This window comes from Natator depressus, chromosome 27 (assembly GCF_965152275.1).
Source record: "Natator depressus isolate rNatDep1 chromosome 27, rNatDep2.hap1, whole genome shotgun sequence".
Classification (NCBI taxonomy): domain Eukaryota; kingdom Metazoa; phylum Chordata; order Testudines; family Cheloniidae; genus Natator; species Natator depressus.
In genome coordinates, this window is record NC_134260.1 from 10,016,159 (window position 1) to 10,038,384 (window position 22,226).

General features: G+C 44.5%; 1 protein-coding gene across 1 annotated transcript in view; it reads right to left on the reverse strand.

Moving 5' to 3' along the window:
- Positions 1-22,226, reverse strand: part of LOC141978619 (insulin-like growth factor 2 mRNA-binding protein 1) — a 53,364-nt gene that overhangs the window by 13,320 nt on the left and 17,818 nt on the right. The window contains exons 3-4 of the mRNA XM_074940836.1: positions 1,908-1,956; positions 641-692 (exon numbers count right to left, since the gene is read on the reverse strand). Of these exons, the coding sequence (XP_074796937.1) occupies positions 641-692; positions 1,908-1,956 (101 nt within the window). The remainder of the gene's footprint in view (positions 1-640; positions 693-1,907; positions 1,957-22,226) is intronic.

Below are 22,226 nucleotides of genomic sequence, written 5' to 3' on the forward strand. Positions count from 1 at the left end.
CCTTCTAACCCGAACCATTCCCCCACCACCACCATGTCCTGTTACAGGTTGAGGATTTGCCAGGAACATGACAAGATTCAGAAAGCGACTTGTCGTGTATATGGGTAACAAGAATATCCACAGTTATAACAGACATCCCGGAGGGAATATTAAACTTCCTGCTTTAGGTCTACAGGCAGAGACCGAATACAGGGGGGCAGATTATCCCACTTCTGCCTACTGTGGGCTCTTACCTCTTCTTCTGATGCATCTGGCGCTGGCCACTTTCAGACAAGATACCAGACTAGATGGACCTCGGTTCTGATCCAGTCTGGCAAGTCCAGACTTTGGATCAGCCCCAAAAATCTTTCCTGGTGCACCATCATAGGGAAAGTGAATGGGCGTTACACAGGAGTACAGAGGAGACAGTGACAACCCACTGGTCAGACGCACAGAGTTAAATTTGGCCCCGGTCAGAGGGCCAACACAAGGCCTATGGACATGTGACCTCTGCACAGGGTTGAATTTCACCCTCTGTGAAATGACTGAGCAAAGAAGCCTTTATGTCCCAAAAGCTTTTAAACCGAATTCTACTCACTCCAAAACCAGTTAGTGTCTAACTTTAAAAATAATCTAACCGAACTCCCACACACTTACTTACCTTGTTCACAATTTTCTACAGTACCATACTGAGCTAGCAAACCATCCAAAACCTAGAAAAGGAAGGGGAAACTACATTACATGGGTGCATCTGACCAGACCTGGAAGATAAAACAAATCTGCAGTCCAACCCTGTTTCCAGTGATCAGACAGCCTAGCTTTGGCAATTCTAGAACACGTGTGGAGAAGGCACTGGACTGGGAGTCAGAAGACTTGGATTCTATTCCTTACTCAACCCCTGGCTTGCTGCGTGACCCTGGACAAGTCATTTCCCCTCTCTGTTTGTCAGTTCCCCCCCCCAACCCTGAGTTTGTCTAGATGGCAAGCAAGGACTGTTTGTACAGCCCCTAGCACAATGGTAGCCCAACCTCAGTTAGGGCTTCTGGGTGCTAGGTAAGACAAAGAAGGGGTGGGTGGGTGTCGGTTCGTTCATCCAGCTTATAGTATGAAAGCCACCATTTCCAAACATGGCCAGTGATTTTGGGTACCTCCATTTCTTGCTGCCCAATTTGAGACACTTTAAAGGGGCCAGATTTTCAGAGGGCGCTTTTCAGCACTTTCTGAAAACCAGGCCCCTTTAAGGCATGTAAAGCTGGGCACCAAAATAATCACTTATGGCTCTCGAAGCCCCCTGGCTCAGGTCTAGAAGGGATGAGTCCACCACAGGGTTTAAAAACCAAGGAACTCAATTTGGAACTGCACCCTGACACCTGAGTCATGCTATGGTGAAGCTTCTCATAAGCATCAAAAGCAGCCAACACTTTGATCAGGAGAAACAGAACTTGGGGAGGTCACAGAGATGGAAGATGCAGCCGTCAAGGTGGTCCAAGCACAATTTGGGTATGTCTTTCGGAGATTTTTGTACCTTGAGTTAATTCATTGCCAACTGAAGGAGCTTAATACATTTAAAAAGATTTGTGTGGCTACTCCCCAAGTTTGTCTCAGGGTACAAATGTCTGTTCGTCACCCGAGAAATCAGACTAATTTCCAGCCAATGAATGAGAGGTACAAAAGGCTAGTGAAGACAAGATCAATAGAAACCTGCGCGGATACAAAATTTATATCCGCATCCGATCAGCAAACACGGTCCGCAGATATCCGCAGATTTTCAGGGCTCTAGATACAAAATCTGGATCCGCATCCATCCGCGATCCGCAGACATAAAGCCGATATCTGCAGATCTGCAGGGCTCTAAAGATCAAGTGTCGGTATTTAAAAGGTTTGTATGTCATAAGTCAGGACTGTGGCTGCTCAGTTGTTTCACTTACCTCCCATCGTAACTGGGGTGGGATATTTCTTATCTGAATTTTGCGGCTTCTGAAATAAAAAGAAAATCAATGTCAAGCCCAGGTTGTTGCCTGAAATGAGGTCCTTTGCATTTCAAAGTATTTCACTTCGGCTCACTGAGTAATGCTAACACTTATGTTTGCCCCAAAGCACTTTATGAGCAACAGTTAATCAAGCCCCCCATTATCTTTGGCAAGGTAGACAAGTATCATTTGGTGCCATTTTGCAGACAGAGAACTGAGGGGCAGAGAGGTGAAAGTCACTCATGCAGACCAGGTCTACACTGGAAACGTTTGCCAGTACAGCAGTGTTGGTGAGGGGTATGATTTCTTTATGACATTTCTGTACCAGAAAAAGCTTCAGGGTAGAGTCAGTTATGCTGACACAGAAGTGCTTTTGCCATTATGGATTCATAGATTCTAAGGCCAGAAGGGACTACTCTGGTCATCTGTTCTGACCTCCTGCATAACACAAGCCAGGGGTCTTTCCCTGAATTAATTCCTGCTTTAACTAGAGCAGATCTTTTTGGAAAATGGACGGTCTTGTTTTAAAAACTTCTAGTGAAGGAGAATCCACCACAACCCTTGGTTAACTGTTCCAGTGGTTAATTACCCTCACTGCTAGAAACTTCTCTTATTCCTGGTCTAAATTTGTCTAGTTTCAATTTCCAGCCACTGGATCTTGCTAGACCTTTGTCTGCTAGATTGAAGAGCCCTCTATTATCAAATTTCTGTTCCTCATAGAGGTACTTACAGACTGTGATCAAATCACCCCTTAACCTTTTCTTTGATAAGACAAACAGATTGAGCTCCTTTAATCTCTCAAAATAAGGCATGTTTTCCAGTCCTTTGATCATTCTCGTGGCTCTTCTCTGAACCCTCTCCAATTTACCAACACTCTTCTTCAGCTGTGAATACCAGAACTGAACACAGTATTCCAGCAGCAGTCATACCAGTGCCAAATACAGAGGTAATATAATCCCTTTACTCCTGCTGGATATTCCCGTTCATACATCCAAAGATTGCATTCCCCTATTCAGCCACTCTGTTGCACTGGGAGCTCATGTTCAGCAGATTATTCATCAGGACCCCCATGTCTTTTGCAGAGTTGCTGCTTCCAGGATAGCATCTCCCCACTCCTGTAAGCATGGCCTGAATTCTTTGTTCCTAGACACGTGACTTTTCTTTTGACCTTTTTGAAATGCATATTTTTTTGCTTGCACCCAGTTTACCAAGCAATCCAGATTGCTATTTCAGTGTCCCGTCTCTTATTATTTACCACTCTCCCAATCTTTGTGTCATCCGCAAACTTCATCACTAAATGATTTTCTGTTTTCTTCCAGGTCATTAAAAATATTAAATAGCGTAGGGCCAAGAACTGATCCCTTCAGGACTCCACTAGAAACACAACCACTCGATGACGATTCCCCATTTACAATTAAATTTTGAGGCCTATCAGAGAGTTTTTAATCCATTTCATGTGCATCATGTTAATTTTGTACAATTCTGTTTTTTTAATCAAAATGACATGCAGTACCAAGTGAAATGCCTGACTGAAGTTTATTACATTAACAATTACTTTATCAACCAAACTTGTAATCTTATCAAAAAGATATTATGTGGGTTTGACAAGATCTATTTTCCATAAACCCATGTGGATTGGCACTAATTTACATTACTCTCCTTTAATTCTTTATTAATTAACTCCAATATCAGCTATTCCATTATTTTGCCTAGATTCACTGTCAGGCTAAGAGGGCTAAAATTATCCGGGTCATCCCTTTACCGTTTTTAACCAGTGGCAAAACATTAGCTTTCTCCCAGTCCTCTAGAACTTCCCCGGGGTTCTAAGACTTATTGAAAATCAGCAAACGGTCCAGAAAGCTCCTCAGCCAGCTCTTTTAAAGCACTTTAAATCAAGTGATCCGAACCGGCAGATTTAAAAATGTCTAACTTTAGCAACTGCTGTTTAGCAACCTCTGGAGCTATTGTTGGAAAGTATTTCATCATCATTTAATAGGAGTACATCATCTGGCTTTTTCCACAAAGACAGAACAGAAATATTTATTGAACGCTTCTGCCTTTTCTGACTGTTCACACTGAAATATTGGATTTCTGTTAAACACTTTTTTTTTTAAAATATGATCCAAGGTACAATTAGCGGAAAAATGATCCATCAATATACATTTTATAGAAAATCTTGAAGGAAATGAAGGACAGGCCCAAAACTAAACCTACTGCTTCAAATACCTCAAAGCTTGCGTTGTTTGGAATCTAGACCTAGGTTCCCAATACTCTGGCTGGAACCCATCTCTACAGAAAACTAAAATTTCATCCACCTAAGGCTGATCCCAAGAGCAAAACTGAACTGTAAGTGAGTGAGGTGGAATCTCTGGAGGTCATACAAGACTGAGGGGAATCTCTACAGAGGGGTCGGAGGGAGGGACTATAAAACATGCTCTAATTTTAATGGTTTAGAAGAGAAAAGTTATTTTTTTTATTTAAATTACACGTTCAAGTTGATAACAGGCCACTTCTCCAGTCACATCTTGGCTCCTCCTAACCTCGAGTTCCCAAAATAGAAAAGAATCTTTTTTATTTCAAAGCCAAATTTACCTCACTGACTCCCACTCTGACCTGTTCACAGCAGCTGCCACAAACAGCTGAGATGAGCGCAGCACCGAGGGGCTCAATGGGCTTCCCGGCGTTTGCTTCAAAAGGGAGCAGAGTGCTGGGGCCACTGGTACTGCAGTGAAACGCGTAGACATAGCTCCTAAGAAAACTACTGTTGCGTAGATTGTTACCCAATGTCAAACTCTCAGGAACGGGGTTTTTTTCCCCCCCATGGTTAGATTTAATCCTTTTAAATCACCTCCTACCATCGTAAGATGGCTCACAATGGACCAAATCCTGCGTGACGTGACGCAGGCTGAAGGGAGGTGAAGGGATACAGTTGTCCCATGCTCAGTGAGTGGTCTGAACTCCAGCACACAGGTCCAATTTGGGAGTCCATCCGCATTCAGCAGAGACCTTAACACTCATGCTCAAATTCAGGCTTCAATGGGATTTAAGCGCATGCTTTAAGGGGCTGATCCAGCAAGAGGAAGGATGGTTCATTGGTTATGGCGCTAGCCGACGACTTGGTTCAAGCCCCTGCTGTGCCACAGACTTCCTTTATGACATTGGGCAAGTCACTTGTCTAGATGGACAGTTAATGCTCGGCAAGCTGGGGTATTAATCTGTGCCAAGCAGTGTGCCGTGCACTCTGTCTGGGACCCTGCTGCCACGCTCTAAAAGCTTCCTACTGTGCTTTGATCTACTGCCATTTGAAAGGGACGTAGGTCAAAGCACGCAAGGGAACCTCTAGTAAGCGGCGGCAGGGTCCACACGAGCAGCTAGTGAGCAGCAGGCTAATGCGCGGTCGGTTTTCAACCCCAGCCTTACTGTTCTCTGTGCCTCTATTCCCCAGCTGTGAAATGGTGGTAATAGCACTTCTCTCTCTCTCACCGGGGCGTTATGAGAACAAAAGCTTGTGAGGTGCTCTGACAGCACACGATGGGGGCCATATCAGTCCGTCACATCTGTAAGCTGCCGCGTTTCCACTGATGTCAGTGGCCTTTGATCAGGTCCCAGGTGCTTTGCTGAATAGCATGTAGCTAAATGCAGTGCTGAATGCCTTAGGCAGGACGCACGCCAGGAGTAGTTAAGGATGCATTTAGCTTTTTGATTTTATTTTCTTTCGATGTCGAACAATAAAAAGCTGCCATGTGTACCGGCCCTGGGGGCCTGGCCATTGATTTGAAATTACCCAACCAAATACGAGTCAAAATGCTCCCAGAGAGCAAATATTAGGTTTGCCCATGCAAATGTGCTGAAAGCCTGATATAGATTATGTTCATATATCCAGGGAATAGAAACCCTACTGTGTGACTTGCAATCGTAACTGTATCTATCGAAGTATTCACCAGGGTGTTTGAGAGCTCTTCAACCAACAGAGCTCAGAGAGCATGAGAAAGTAAAGGGAATTGGTTATATCTGGTTGGCTCTTTCTGAATTATTAATAAATTCCAAAAAACTTGCTGGAGAGTTTTGCAGACCGTCCCCCAAATCAGGATAAATAAAAACCGCATGGGCTTCATTTTTTAATCTGAATTTTTCATTAAATTAAATACATTTTTCCTTTTTAAAAAATAAACCTATTTAAAATCCAATGTGAAATTATGACAACCTATATTAGAGTCTAAATTTACTATAATTTATTAAAATCGTTTAAATTAAATAAAAATAATATTCAAGTGGTGCATGTTTACTGCTGATGTTTTAAAGAAAGCCAAACCACTGAACTGGTAGAAGTCACTCATTAAACACCTGGAACTAGAGAGTTTGCTGAAGTGCTTAACCAGCTTTTGACAGCAGTAGCTTCTTCTGCAGGTGCAGAGAGAATATTCTCTTCATTTTGGTTTCTTCAACTTCTCCAACTCAATGACTAGTTCATTCAAAGTTGAGAAATTGATTGGAAGCTGAAAAAGCAGGAAAACTTGTTTTTCTTTTTCAATCTATAAATAAAAATGAGGTTCAAGAGGACGAGATCTACTAATTCTAAAATCTTGAAGGACAGGATGACCAGAACAATCAGTTCAATTCACTAAATACAGATCCTCTTTGTTTCCTATAGCAATTAGTTTTAAATACAAATCAGGTTTTGACAAACATATTCTGATGTATCCAGCACATTAAAGGTAGATTATTTAACTAACAAAAACTATTTTAAAATGCTGTTATATATTTTTAATTCAATTCCAATTTCCATCCAATTCAGCTTGACACAATTCATGAAGGAAAAAATGAATCATCTAGTAAAGAAATGTAATATTCACCCTTTTTCTAACGTAAAATTCTTAAAAATTAAGAACATACATATGTGAAGCTATATAATTGCTTAAATAAATGTGTATATATTTTGTGCATCCTCCTAGCTAGCAAAAAATAGTACAATATTTAGTGCAAAGGCAATGTTTAGTTGCAAATCAACATGTTTTTAATGGATATCAACCAGTGAGAATCACCTTTCTTTAGGAAAATAGCTAAAAAGTACATATGCCAAACAAGATTAAAATTGGATATTTAAATCAAGGTTTCCTGCTTGCCAATTTCAATCACTTTTGATTTAAATCAATCCACCCTGCCCCAAAAGGAAGGCAAAATGGACAGCCATCCAATTATTTCACTATGAGTTGTTTGTTCTGCTCAAATAGAAACATACAGAACCACCACTCCAATAAGCTCTATGCTTGGGTGAGTTTTATACCATGCCCAAAAGGTCAAATACTCAGACCCAGCTAGGCACGATTTTGAAAGCTCAGAATTCTTCAAGATTAAGAAACCCCTAACTCTTGGCATCCAATTGTTCAGATCTAGGAAACCGTTAGCTTGCACATCACTGCTAATCAACTGTCTTGGCAGTATAAGGAGAGAGGATTGATTTCCCAGGTAGCTGATCCCCTACACGACTCAAGCGCTCAAGAGCAACCAGTCCACTTACTGAATTGCATCCAGCAATGACCTGGAAAGTAGTGCCATCCTGGGACCATTTTACACCACTGCGTCAACCAGCCAGCAAGTCGGCCAGCGTGTTCTAAGACATCGCAGCTTCACTGAACCTCCCCCCACGCTGGCCCACGTTCCACACCACCAGACAAATATCCACTGGCTGCCCGGGTGCAGAATTTGTACAAATCTGTCTTATCATAGACAATGGCGTGTTCTGCGTTCAGGAAACCTGTGGCAGTGTAACAAGAAATCCACTTTATGAACATGGGGGCCCTACCCTGCTTTTATGCAGCACCGTGCACCAGGGCACAGCAGCTGCATTAGATAGCTACGGCACTTCTATTGCTGTGGTATCTGAGCACCTCACAAGCTTTAATGTAGTTAGCCTCACAACGCACTCCTGTGAGGCAAGGCAGTGCTATTATCCCATTTATGAGGGGACATTAAGGCACAGAACGATTAAGCAGTTTGCCCCAGGTCACGCAGGAAGTAGACAACCAAGGAGGGAATTGATCCCAGGTCTCCCAAATCACAAGCTAGCAGCCTAACCACTGGACCACCCATCTTCTGTTTAGGAGGCTGTTATTGTAGACAGGATCTACACAAAGACTAAGGGTTTGATTCACCTCGCTGCAAGCGACGACACAAAGCGCGTGGAGATGGAGAATCAGGACCCTAACAACTATACAACAATGGGTAACCCCACTGAAGCCAAACCCGGGGGAGGGGGTATTGAGAAGCAATTGATAGGGCGGTTCTGCCTCCAAATTCCCTTGCTTTTGCATCTCAGACATCTTACTTTACTAGCAAAGAGTTGGCATATAAATTAGACTTATTTTAAGGCATTCCTGTATCAGCCCATAGCTGAAGGTCATCAGCAGGGATAAAGCCTTGAACTATCAGCTCAGACAAATGGGCCTCTACCACATGATTCCAGGTGAGTTAATTTAGTTAAGCTAGTAGCAGTAGTAGGCTATTATCCTCTATTGACACAACACACTTAGCTGGCATATTACATGGATAAATATCTACTTTCTTTATTACACATAGAACTGGGTTAAATAGTGCAAAAAATGTCCACTACAATTCCTTCATAATTTTAACTGCATTTGCTTCAACAACGTTCCTCTCCCTTTTGCCTTTGCTTTTCATGATCATTCAGAATTTTCAGTCCCACATGATTCATGGGAACCAGTTTGCAATGAGCCGTGCTTGTGTGTTCATCCAATCAGGGAGCAGAACCAATGCCACATGACTCCTCTGACTCACTGCAGCTGATCAAGACAGCTCGAAGAGAGACTATTAAATAGGCTCAGATCTGTTCACAGTTGCCCCAGAATTATAGAGTCACAAAATTGTCAAAGAAGAAGAATCAAGAAGATGAGATTACACAACCAGAAAGAGGGGATGCTTATTATTAGTCATTATTAACTGTTTGCTCTAATTACATGCTAAATCAGTAAATTAATAAACATTCAGAATGGGGTTTAGTTAAGTTCTAAGTGAGAAGAAGAAATGTTCCTAAATAAAAAGAGGCCAAAAGCAATTTACAGTATTTTTCCCATACAAGGCTACCACCATGTTCTGCTACAACACTTTGCATTGATGACCTCTTTCACACAGCAAGCCTTTGAATGCAACCACCACCGCCCATAAATGAAAAACACTTTTTTATATTGAACACTATTATAAATGCTGGAGGTGAAGCACAGCTTGGGGGTGAAGGCTGACAGCTCATGACCCCCCAAGTAACCACCTCACGACCCCCTGAGGGGTCACGATCCCCAGTTTGAGAACCCCGGTGCTGCAACATCACAAATCTTTTGTAGGTTTCACCATGAACAAAGGATGAAATCCTGGCTCCATCAAACTCAATGCAAAGCTGTCAATGACTTCCTGGGGCCAGGATTTCATCCAAGATATGAAATCTGACATGGAGCCATGTTGGTATAAACAAAATTTATACCTTTAATGGGCCAGATCCTCAGCTAGTTTAAGTCGGTGGAGCTACACTGATTTACACCAGCTAAGGCGCTGGCTGAAATAATCTAAATCACCAATGACATTAAAGGATCCCCCATGGGTTGTTTTACCTGAAAAAGAAAAATATCTGACTCACTGTTCACCTTGGAATGATCCATATTACTAATCTGAAAATGCCCCATATCCAACCCTACGTCTTCCTTCCAGCTCAGTGAAACCAAATGGCTGGAAAACTCTGTTTACTGAGGTCTCTCAGCTGAACTGGGGGAAATATCAAATCAACTCCATGCGACCCAAGAGGGAGAAAATCTTTTAAAACCTTTGCTTTTTTCTTTTGGAAGTTCCAGTCAAAATGAGACATAAAAGGCCTTAAAAGTGCGAATCAATTCAGAAGACAGGAAAGTTCAGACATGGAAAATGCCACAGCTCCCACAGAAGCCAACGGGTTGGGTTAGAAAAACTTCAGTCTGATTTGCTATTTTCTTTTGGGGGAATTGTGATATGAAATCAAATCCCTTGCTTGGATGCTAGCTAAGCCATGCCCTGAAATGAATGGAAGAGTGATTGCTGAAGAAGTTGAGAATGCAAGGAATGTCACAGTTCAGAGAGGGTCAAAAGGATTTAAACTGATAGAAGAAAACATGTGTTTGACTACTGCTTACCCCTAAAACTTCTTCCGACAGCTACAAGCATCCGCATGCTCAAAGAATGTATTCCTAACATACATGACCATAATCTAGCCTCCCAGGTATTCACTGTGCAGGCAAGAACTGTTCATATCCCACCCCCTTCCCACGAGTTTGTAGGTGGAATCTGATTTTTCTTCATACAAACAAAAAACCCCTCTGATTGCAGCTTCTGTAGATTAGCAAGAATGAATTGGGGAGAGGCGGGGGGGGGGGGGAGAAAATGTCTGTCCGATCCCTAACTCTAGGTGAATGGAGACCTCAGGGTTCTATTTTCAGCTCTTGCGCAGTCTTGCTGGGTGACATTTTGGAAATCACTTAGCTCACCAGCCTCAGTTTCCCCACAGCAAAATGCAGAGGATATCTGCTTGCCTCTCACAGGGGCTATTGAGGCTTAATTCATATGAGTTAATTAACTTTAAGATCTTCTAATCAAAGATGCTACATATTATTCTTAGGTTTCAGAGTAGCAGCCGTGTTAGTCTGTATTCGCAAAAAGAAAAGGAGGACTTGTGGCACCTTAGAGACTAACCAATTTATTTGAGCATGAGCTTTCGTGAGCTACAGCTCACTCCATCGGATGCATCCGATGAAGTGAGCTGTAGCTCACGAAAGCTCATGCTCAAATAAATTGGTTAGTCTCTAAGGTGCCACAAGTCCTCCTTTTCTTTTTGCATATTATTCTTAGGCATTCTTTATCAGCCTCCTTTCCATTCTTCATGTTGTCTCTCTTTACATCTATAGCTGAACATAAATTGCTCCTAAAAACCTGTAACACCCACCTACTATAACAAACCATGGCAACAACAGGGACAAGACCCCTCCTGCCCGAGAACAACAGAGCTGTTAAATACTTAACCCAAAGGAGGTTATAGCAGTATAGGGCTTATTACAGAATTGTGTAGTTTCAATTCTGCCCAGTAGAGGGCAGTGGTATGCATATTCAGCAGTAGAATAAAGGCCATTCTAGCACAAGGGGTACAGCTTGAAATGAAGTTCACCAGCAGTGAGTGACAGCCCCGCACCTTCCGTTGTTGTTTGCAATGCAGTTGTAGCCGTGTTTGTCCCAGGATATTAGAGAGACAAAGTGGGTGAGAGAATATCTTTTATTGGACCAGCTTCTGTTGATGAAAGAGACACGCTTTTGAGCTTACACAGAGTCTTCTTCAGGACCTGAAGTTGGTCCAATAGAAGATATTACCTCACCTACCTTGTCTACTCACCTTTCAGTCAAAGACTAACAACCTTTCACATTCAGGCTCCTTCTGAAATCTCAGCAATAGCTGTGTCTGATGGGTGAAGTAATGAATGAACAAACTTATAAATAAACCACTCTTATTTTTAAAAAACACAGAGGGGCACCTACTCATGGGAAAGTCCAATGGCGAAACTCCATTCATTGCAACACTGAAACGGACGGTCCGATCCTGCTCTCTCTGACCTCCGCTCAGAGCACAGCTTTTACTCCAAATAAATAACTCACCACAAGGCAGTTCCCCGGCATTCAACTCATGATGTGCCAAAGCCAGAGACTCCTGGGACCTCTTCCCTTTTGCGTGGCTGAAGTAACCTTGCTAAGGTATCATGATCAATTTCACTCTCTTGGAGGCAGGGGCTGCCTCTCAGTATGTGTCTGGTACAGCGCCTGCCACCCCAGGGCCCCGATCTCGATTGCAACCCGTACATAATACAAATAATAATCTGGTGCTGCTTGTTTCCTGAGAAGCTACCGGCTGCTAAGAGCGAGGAAGGGGGTGTTTTCCAACGGCACAAACTACTATTTGTCTTACACTGACAGCAAGATCCCACTTCAAAACCTTCCTTACATTGCAAGCAGCAATTCCACCTGGTAAAATGTGTCTCCCTTCGAGTCTCTGTCACAGGATTCTGTCCACATGCTGCTGCTTTTTAAAATAAATTAAAAAAAAAGAGCAGCTGCGGGGCGATTCAGGGGGGTGGGGGAGGGGAACCAAACTATTCCCAGAAAGGCCTCAATGCTAATGGAAACTCCTGTATCTTCTCAATTTTGCTACTTGTATTAAATAGAAAATGCCAGCAGCAGACTGCAGTGTATCCCGAACACCTTCCTCCTTCATTCTCTTCCAGACACTTCACTGACCCCCATGTATTTATGAAATCCAAAAGCAAACTTCTTTCAATTTTAGGTCCTTCTATGGCCTATTACCAGAGCATCTCCCAATCTTTAAGGTATTCTTCATTTTCCCCAAACTCTTTGAGTTAGGGAAGTGATATTACCCACATTTTACAGGGAACTGAGGTACAGGCAGGCTAAGTGACTTGCCCAAGGTCACACAGGAAGTCAGTAGCAGAGCAAGGACTTGAACCCAGGTTCCCCAAGGCAGAGACTAGTGTTCTAACCACCGTACCAACCTTCCTTTCACAGCTCTCTGCAAATTTCCACAGATGGGGAGAGAGGAGAAAAGGAATTTCCACCCTGTAGATTGCTTAAAGATCCATAGATGAAGGGAAAGCACTATGTTAGTGCAACAAATCTGTGACCAGTTAGAACTTAATGCTTTTTACCATGCTTTGCATTGTGGGGGTAGAAACAAGACCCTCTTTCTCCAAACAGCACAGGTCTTCTCCATGGAGAATCTCTGTTATCTGGTAGCAGTAGAGAGCCTTTGACATGCATTTGATAATTGATTTAAATTTCCACAATTGTAGGAAATTTATTGGGGGCCAGAAATTGGGGCGAGAGAGGATATCAAATGATAATTATTTAATGATAGTTGGCACTGAGATTCAGAAAGTTAAAGCTTTATAACGGGTAAAAAATTATCATCACACATCAAACACACAGAGCAAATACCAAGTTATCAAGCTGCATTTTTCTTACTTTGCCAATCTGTAAATTTTGATTTTCATTGACGGAAACGTGTGCGCGTGCGTGGGGTGAAATCAATGTTTACCAACATTTACCAATAAAAATCGAATCCTTCCAAGCCTAAATATAATCAACCCTAACCCTCACCCAATATGGTCTCATTGTTTCCGTCTGCTCCCCCATCGGTCTGTCTGTATTCACCTGTTGCCTTGTGTCTTATACATAGACTGAAAGGTCTTTGGGGCAGGAACTGAGGTTTTGCTCTGTTTCTACAGCACCTAGCACAATGTGGGTCTGGTCCATGACTGCAGATCCCAGGTGCTACTGCACCACAAATACATTTATCTTATATTAATTATATTATACTAATACCATCTTTAGGTTCCAAGGTGCCTTATAAATATCTAAGATAGTAAAGGCACAGTCTGAACACAGAACTAGGAGCCTCAGTTTCCCCACCTGTACAATGGGCAGAATGACACTTACTATTCTTTGACGAGCACTCGGAGATCGATGGACGAGAGGTGCTAGTTAACGACAAAGGATGAAGCGTAGCTATTACCGTCCCATGGAAAACCTAAATGTTTCCCAGCAAGAGCACGAATGCTCTCGGAACAAAGTCTAGACTCATTTGAGAAAGAGTCCTCAAGGAGGTGTCTAGATTAAGTAGATTCAATATTAATGTCAGCATGTTACATGCCTTCCATCACAACGATCACCAGGAGATCCCCCTGTTCAGGACTCTTTTCCTTTAAATATCACTGTGAAATACACGAGGCCAGGTTCAGCTGTCAGACCCCAGGGCAGATCTCCAGAAACTGCCTTTATTTATGCATTCGAGGGGCTGACAAGAGCTTCCCACTTAATTGAGACTCTGCTGGTAATTCCCCTGGAGCAGACTGGCATGCCAGGGGTGGCATGGCCCCAAAAAGGGGGCATGGCCTGGTTTTAGTGGGTGGGGATGGCCAGGTGCCAGCTTCAGCATGAAGCAGGAGGATGGGGACTTGCAGGGCATGGAGTTTGGCACACGCTGTTGTGCAGGGGAACCTGCCCTTCTCCTGAACCAAAAGCAGGGCGAGGGGGAATGGGGATAATCCCTTTGCCGGAGAAAGAGAGTCGAATGGAGGTTTAAAAGCAATGCAGCTGGAGAGAAGAAAAAGCAGTTTCGTTTGGGGGTGTGATCAGATCTGCGCTGAGCATCTCACTAGTGCTTTGTCGTGCACCCCTCTTCTCCTGTGTGCGTCACGGCTCGGCTCCAACGTGTGCTGCCGTCTCCTGCTTTCCCATCTCCTCCCCAACCCAGATCTGCTCTGCGTAGTCAGAGGAGCTCCTCTGCATTGCCTCCCCCCATCCTGGGTTCCACTCTCCAGCTCGCATCTGAACGACTAATTGTATGAGAATCCTGCCTAGAAGTCCCCAGCTGAGATCAGGGTGCTCTGTGTACATATGGAAAGAGACAGTCCCTGCCCTGAAAAGCTCACAGTCTAAACAGATCAAAGACAGGAGAGGAAACAGTGGCTCAGAAACAGAAAGTGACTTGGCCATGGTCACAGAATGGGTCAGTGGCAGATCTAAGGAGAGGACACAGAGCTGCAGCATTATGGGAGTCCATCCCCCGTTGACAGCTTTTCCACCTCCTCCCTCTACGCCCGGACTCTGCAGCCCTGTCAATATTGCACTGCAATACCGCAGGGGTTGCTCCCATTTTGCCTTCTCTCTTTGGGCACTAACCTGCAGGAAGATTTGGTTTAACTTAAGTCAGTTCCAACCGTAGCAGAAGTAACTTGTGCTCCTGGGAGCCCTAGGCTCCAAAATCCAAATGCAAAAGCTAAAGGGGTGCTGTGCTTCTGTGAGGTGCTCCCTTTTCACCCCAGGTCTTGGCCACATGTAATCATTAGAGATCCCCTGGCACTTTTCATGAGAGATGGGGGGGCCCACGTGATACCCTGGTTAGCTAAAGTCCTCCTTGCTGTTTCAACTGGATACGAGAGAGTCTCTCCTGGCATGTCACACAGGATTACTGTGTGCTGTTAACAGCCAATCTGAGCTGCCCGAAAGGCAGCTTGCACTTCAGATGTGATCCTTGTGTACACACAGGGGCCAAACCTGAAAGCCTCACTCCCATTTTAGCCAATAGGAATCTTGTCTGAATAAAGATTTCAGGATTGCATCAATCATTTGGAGGAGTGGAGGGATGCAAGGAGCACCCCTTTTGTGTGCAATGAACTGGGCCTCCAAGAGAAACCAAAGGTGTGACACTCTAGTATTATGATCTAGCATGCAAGAGAGCGCCTGTGGATTTGTAGAACTCCCTAGAGGACTTTGGTTCTACAAACCAACTAAGGATGGTGACCAAACCAACACCCCGGATCCCAGCCCCCTCAGCCTTTGAGAGAACTTGGGTCTGAATACAAAGGTGCATCTTGCATTTAGATGGTGCACGGGTGATAAGTGCTAAGGGATATTTATGCACCGACACAAGACACTTTCATCCATAGACCTCCATGTACTTTACAACGGTGTTAGCAGCCTCATATGGCAGCTGGAGAAACAGAGGCAGAGAAAGTCGTGATTTGCCTAAGGCAAAGCTGGAAGCAGAATGAAGTCCTGACCATCCTGTGCAGTGATGTGGACTACGGGGGGTCAGTATCCGAAACCTGGTTACAGAGATAGTCAAGCCCACAAGAAATGAATGACAGACCAAACCTATCCCTTACTTGCTCCTTTATTTGATTTAAATGAAAACCAAGCCCACTTTCCTCAACACAGCCCTCCGGAAGTCTGAAACTTTCCACAAGGGGTGAGGGGGAAGTTTCTCTTGACACGAATCAACATAGCAATACATTTGTCGTCATCTTCTAAGTCTTCTGGTTTTCTGCCAGGAGCATAATGGGCGCAATGTCCCCACAGTCCCACTGACACTGACCCAAACTGGGTCAGACCAAAGGTCCATCCAGCCCAGTGTCCTGTCTTCTGACAGTGACCAACGCCAGGTGCCCCAGAGGGAACGAACAGAACAGGGAATCGTCAAATGATCCATCCCGTCGCCCATTCCCAGCTTCTGGCAAACAAAGGCTAGAATTAAATCATGTGTGAGAGAACAACAATCTTTTAAGCTTTTTCATCCAGAGGTCTCAAAGTGCTGCACAAAAGTGACATCATCCCCAACTGACCAATGGGGAAACCGAGGCACAGAGCAGGGAAGTGACTTGCCCAAGGTTGGTGCCACAGATGGAAATAGAACTGAATGATCTTGATTGACACTCTGGGGCCTACTCTGGCTCCTCCTGCCTATTTAACAAAGTAATTGGATAATGTTTTGGCTGATGCACCTGGGGCGGAGGTGGCATTTTATTACTTATTAATAGTATTACAGCAGTGGTTTTTAACCAGTGGTCTGCAGACTATGTCTAAGGGGTCTGTGAAAGTTTGTTGTTACCATAGAACAGTGGCTTTCATCCGGTGGTCCGTGGACACCCGGGGGTCCGCAGACTATGTCTAAGATTTTCAAAGGGACCTGCACCTCCATTCAAAATTTTGTAGGGGTCCACAAAAGGAAAAAGGTGGAAAGCCCCTGTATTAGAGTAATGGCTACAATCAAGGACAGGGGCAGCATTGTGTGAGATCAGTGGTTCTCAACCTATTTATCATTGTGGGCCGCATCCTGTACTACCTGTGTGGCCCTGAGGATGTCACATGGGCCGCAGCTGTGTGATGATTGGGCTGCAAGCGGCCCACAGGTTGAGAACCACTGTGCTAGAGGCTGTTTGTACATATAAAGAAAACAAGGTCTCTCCCCCAAAGCTCTTATAAGATTAGTGACAACAGAGGCAGTGGGAGAGGAAGTTTACAGTGAGACTTATGCAGCGGGGACCTAGTCGATAGAGCATGGGGCAGGGGACCCAGGAGATCTAGGTTCTGTTTCTGGCTCCTGCTGGGTGACCCTGTGCAAGCCACTTCACCTCAATGTACCTCCATTTCCCCATCTGTCATGATACTGAGTTGCTTTGCGATCTACCGATGAAAAATGCTCAAAGTATTATTCATAAGGAGAGGTCCAAGAATGCCAGCTGCCTAATCTCTGCCAAATGCACAGGGTGGGGTAGCAGGGTTCTAAAGAGCGACTTAAAGGAGGATAACGTCGAGCTTTGCAAATTTTCACAGGGAGCGCCTCCCAATTATGGGGAGGCATGGGAAAAAGCATGAAGTTGGCATGCAGCCTGCATGTAACTGGACTGAAGGGGGCGGAGCTGTGACGTGCCACCAGGGAGCCCAGACTCGGCAGAGCTCAGAGAGAAGCCAGCTGTAGCTGAAAGCCAGGCATACGCTTGCCATGGGAAAGGTGCAATCGCTTTTATTTTCCTCTAGCCTCTCTGTGGCAGTAGAAGGGACGCAAGATTCAGACCTTGTCCACACTAGACAATTCCGCTCTTAACGTTTTCCCACCACTGAAACTGGAATGACGCCCCTTGCCTGGGGTTGTCTGCAGGGATTGAACCCAGGACCTTTAGGTATATAAGCAGGTCTGTCTAGCCTGTTTGAGCTAAAGTACCACCTCCATAAGCCTGGAGGCAACAGCAGACTCATAAACCTCTCTCTGTCAATCTAGCCTCTAGAGGGAGACAAAGAGACGCATGGCATTTGCGGGGGTACACTATGGCTGTTGGAAGCTTCCTGTCTATAAGACAGGGACAATAAGACACTACACGCCCTTTGGAATGGGCTCTGAACTCTTTGGATGGGAGCTGCTAGGAGAGCAAATTATGAATTAATTTGAGATTTTTATTTTGCCCTATGGGGTGTAAATTAGCACCTTCCATCCACAGCTTCGGTGAACAAGCAGGAAGTGAACACATGGGGTCAGATTTTTGCAGGGAACTTGGGTTTCTGTTTAGGCACCAGCTGGATTTTCGAGAGAGATCAGCGTGTGGGGGGCTGAGCTCTTTTAAAAACAAAAAAAGTAAAAGCTGCCAGGTGCTGATCTTCTGGCTTGCGTTTAGGCACCTACATGGGAGCTGAGTCCTTGGGAGAATCTGGCTTCAGACTCCTTCGAATATCTGGCTCATAAGGCCTGCCCCTGCTCCTACTCCCACTTAAGTCAAAGGCAAAATTTCCGTAGACTTTAAAAGTATCAGGATCAGGCCTTTAAACTTCTCCTTGATACTCCAATGTCAACCATCTTCGCCCCCTCTAAGTTTATCAGCTGTTCCGCTGACCCTGGGAAGAAGCCTTGGGCATAACAGGTGCTACCGTCTGTCCCATGTGAGGGATAGCTCTGTCCATGCCACACAAATGATCACACAATCATCCACGGCTGTTGCCCGGCAATCCCAACCTCCAGCAGAACTGTCCTCCGCTGACGGAAGCCTGGGAAGTATTTATGAGCATGCAGCTGAAGGGCCAGGCTGAGAAACCGCTCCATAGGGCCACAAGCCACTGCATTAAAACCCTGCTTCCTATCCTTGGTCAGGAGGAAAGGTGGAAAATACAGAATGAGCTGGAAGAAGCTAAGAGAGAAAAGGGGGTGGAATGTGGAGCAGGCTTGGGGGTGGGGAGAGATAGGGAGAGGAGGAAGGAGATAGAGAGGAGAGAACTGGGCTGGAGAAACAGAGAGGGGGAAAGAGAACAAGAGAAGGAGGATAGGGCAAGCCAGCCAGAGCTTTTAGAACACAAAAACGGCCATACTGGGTCAGACCAAAGGTCCATCTAGCCCAGTGTCCCGTCTTCCGACAGTGGCCAATGCCAGGTGCCCCAGAAGGAATGAACAGACCAGGTAACCATCAAGTGATCCATCCCCTGTTGTCCATTCCCAGCTTCTGGCAAACAGGCTAGGGACACCATCCCTGCCCATTCTGATTAATAGCCTTTGACTGACCTACCTTCCATGAACTTATCTAGTTCTTTGTCTACATTGTAATTACAACTGTGTTAAGGAATCCAGTTACAACACAGTTGCATCCAAGTCACGTTGTTATAGAACCATAGAAATGTAGGGCTGAAAGGGACTGAGAGAGGTCATCTAGTACAGTGGTTCTTAACGTTTTTTCATTTGCAGACTCCTACAAAATTTGGACTGGAGATGCGGACCCCTTTGGAAATCTTAGACATAGTCTGAGGACCCCCAGGGGTCTGTGGACCACAGCTTGAGAAGCACTGATCTAGTCCTGCCTCCACATTGAGGCAAGAGAAAGTTTACCTAGACCTAGGTTATCACATAGTTGGTTTTAGATCAGGTCAAACTGTGTTAAGGGAACCATGGTCTACATATGTACATTGCTAGTGTCTTAGAGTTCCAGACCAGGTCAATGCTACAAAACTTAACTGTGGCCCAGTCTACACACACACACTTTATTATTTGTATTACCATAGCACTTAGGAACTCCAGTCATGGAGCAGGAACCCACTATGCTAGGCGCTGTACAAACAGAACAAGACAACAATTCCCTCCCCACAGAGCTTACAATCTCACGCTTAACTTATTTTTAAGAAAAAAATTAAAATATTTTCAACATTTTTGTAAATAGGAAAATGTGGTTGTCAAGCCACAAACATTGGCCGGGCGAGTCCGACAGGTATAGAAGCTGAAACTACTTTTAACTTGTTCCTTTTTATAATATGAGCAGATTTCAAGTTGTCAACAACTCTGTAAAGATAAGACTATATTATAGCCACTTCAGAGAGAGGGAAACTGAGGCACAGACAGACGTGTGCCTTTGTGTATATCACCCAAAGTCAGTGGCATTGCTGGGACTTGAACCCAGGAGTCCTGATGTCCTATTCCCCTGCTTGGACAAAATCCCATGTAAGTTTTATTAAATCCTTATGCCTTTTCTCCAGAATTCTGTATATCTTCCACTTTGCCCTATGGACTAATATGTGATTTCTCTTTCTGGCATTCTTATTTTTTAATTAAGCAAAATACACTATGCATTTCACAGACTATATAAGAATGCAAGATCCTGCCTGGGAGAGTTTACAGATTAGCGAGACATGACAAAGCACGTTCCAAGCTTCACCAGGTGATGCTACAGAATAACCAAAGTTTCTAAATTCTGTGTTTAACCCAATGCTTCCTAAAGTGTAGGCCATGTGCCCTAGGGGGCACAAGAGAATAGTCCTGGGGCACAGACAGACAACTCGATTGTCCTTCAGGATCTCAGCTTTCACTTCATTTCATTTCATTTCACTTCACTTCATTTCCCCCCCCCCCACGGTTTTGAACAGTAAGTCTCTAGCTAGTGTGGTTGTGAAGAAAACCTTCAAAGCATGAAGTGAGAGTACGTAACCCACGCAGAAAGCGCAACCCATGCAGAGAGCCTGCTTGAGTTTCCAGAGAGCCTGAAACAATGCCTCTGAGGTTCGAATGGTTCATTTCAACAGGTGCTAACCCAGTGCCAGTGACAACGTATTTGAAATGTCAGCATTGCTACCTATCTCACTGCTCACCGAAGCATGTGAGAGAGGAAGTATCATATCATGGAGATCTGTACTAGCATTTCCCAAAAGGGATAGCGGGGGGAGGGGGCACGCAGAAGATATATACATTACAAAGATGTGTAGGCTTTTAGTAGCAGGATTGCAGGGTAGACAGGGAAACAGAGTTAATTTCATTTTTCTGAAATGGGGCTTGGACTTTCAAATTTTGGGGAAACCCTAATTTTGTTGTTATTTTTCCTGTATTGCCACTGCACCTAGGAACCCTAGTTATGACCCAGGCCCGCATTGTGCTGGACGCTGTACAAACACAGCACAAAAAGATGGGCCTGTCCCACAGAGTGCGCAATCTAAGTATAAGGCAAGATACAACAGATGGCTACAGACAGACAAGGGAGGTACAAGGAAACAATGCGACAACGTTGGTCAGAAAGAGCAGCCGTGGTCACAGCATACCAGCAGCCTAACCGCGGTCAAGATTTTTGTAGGCATCATGGAACAGGAGAGTTTTCAGGAGGGTTTGGAAGGAAGACAATCGGTTTGCACCCCCCGAGCCTGTCGGATGGCGTGGGAGAAAGCACAAAGGTGCTTGTTGGAAATTTTAACAAGCGGGCAACGGAGGCTGATCGCTGGTGAGAGCAATAACTGTTCGCTTAATAGAAAGAGTGGGGGGGGAGGGGGAGGACACAAGTGCTCAAGATAAGAATTATCTTCCTTGGCCCAGGAGTTATATTTGATCCCAGCCCTGCAATGAGTTCATTCGAATTACTGCGCTACTCATCTGGATAAATATTTGTCGCTTGTCAGATGTCTTCTTCTACGAGCATTTTTTTGAGCTGATATAGGCCAGACAAGTGTATTGCAAAAATTTTGCTCTTTGCCTTTCTTTCCACGAGAGCTGCAGTGAGTTATGTCAGAAATCCAACCTGCTAATCGAGCCCCTTTAGGATACCTCTGCAAACCCGCACACGCTAAGCGCCTCTGGTTAGGCCATTGGACCCAAGGTTGCGAACCTTTGTGGTGAGCCAGCAAAAGAGAGAATATTTCCAGTTGAGCACATGTAACTGGGGAACCAAAGAGAGCGATTTGGGGGTGGGATAAAAGAAAGTTGCGGGGAGCTACCACTGAGGAAGAAATCTGTAAAAATATATAGAGTCACTAGATTAAAGTACCAACAGAAGAGAAAGCAGAAAGAAAATAGGACTAATTCCTTGGAGAGTCACTGGTGCAGAGAAGACGAGATCTAGGAAACTCATGCTGAGGAGATCCGGCCGTGCAAGATCAACAAAGGTGAAGATTCTGGCTGAAATCTTCCTGCAGTCACAACCTTGGGGTATCTCAGAGAATCATACACTCGTGTTTGTGTGTGCGGGAGAGATGCACAGACATGCACAATTCTATTTGCCCAAGCCTGTAGTTATTTTTGAGATGCAAGGACAATAGCATTAATTTTTTTCAATCAATCAGCTTGGTAAAGGATAGGCAAGGGGCATCTGTGCTTGGATTGGTGATAGCCAATCTGTGGCTAGAGAGAATCACATCTAGCGGTAGGTAGATATATGGCTCTGGGTATGTCTCCATTAGAAACGCTACAGCGATGGAAGGGGTTCTTCTATCCCTGCAGTAAATCCATCTCACCGGAGAGATGGTAGCTAGGTCAAACAAGGAATTTTTCCTTCGATCTAGCCCTGTCTATAGCAGGGCTTAGGTCACCTTAATTAGGTTTCTCAGAGGCGTGAACTTTTCACGCTCCTGAGAGACACAGCTGGGTCAACCTAACTTTCTAGGTAGACCGACCGT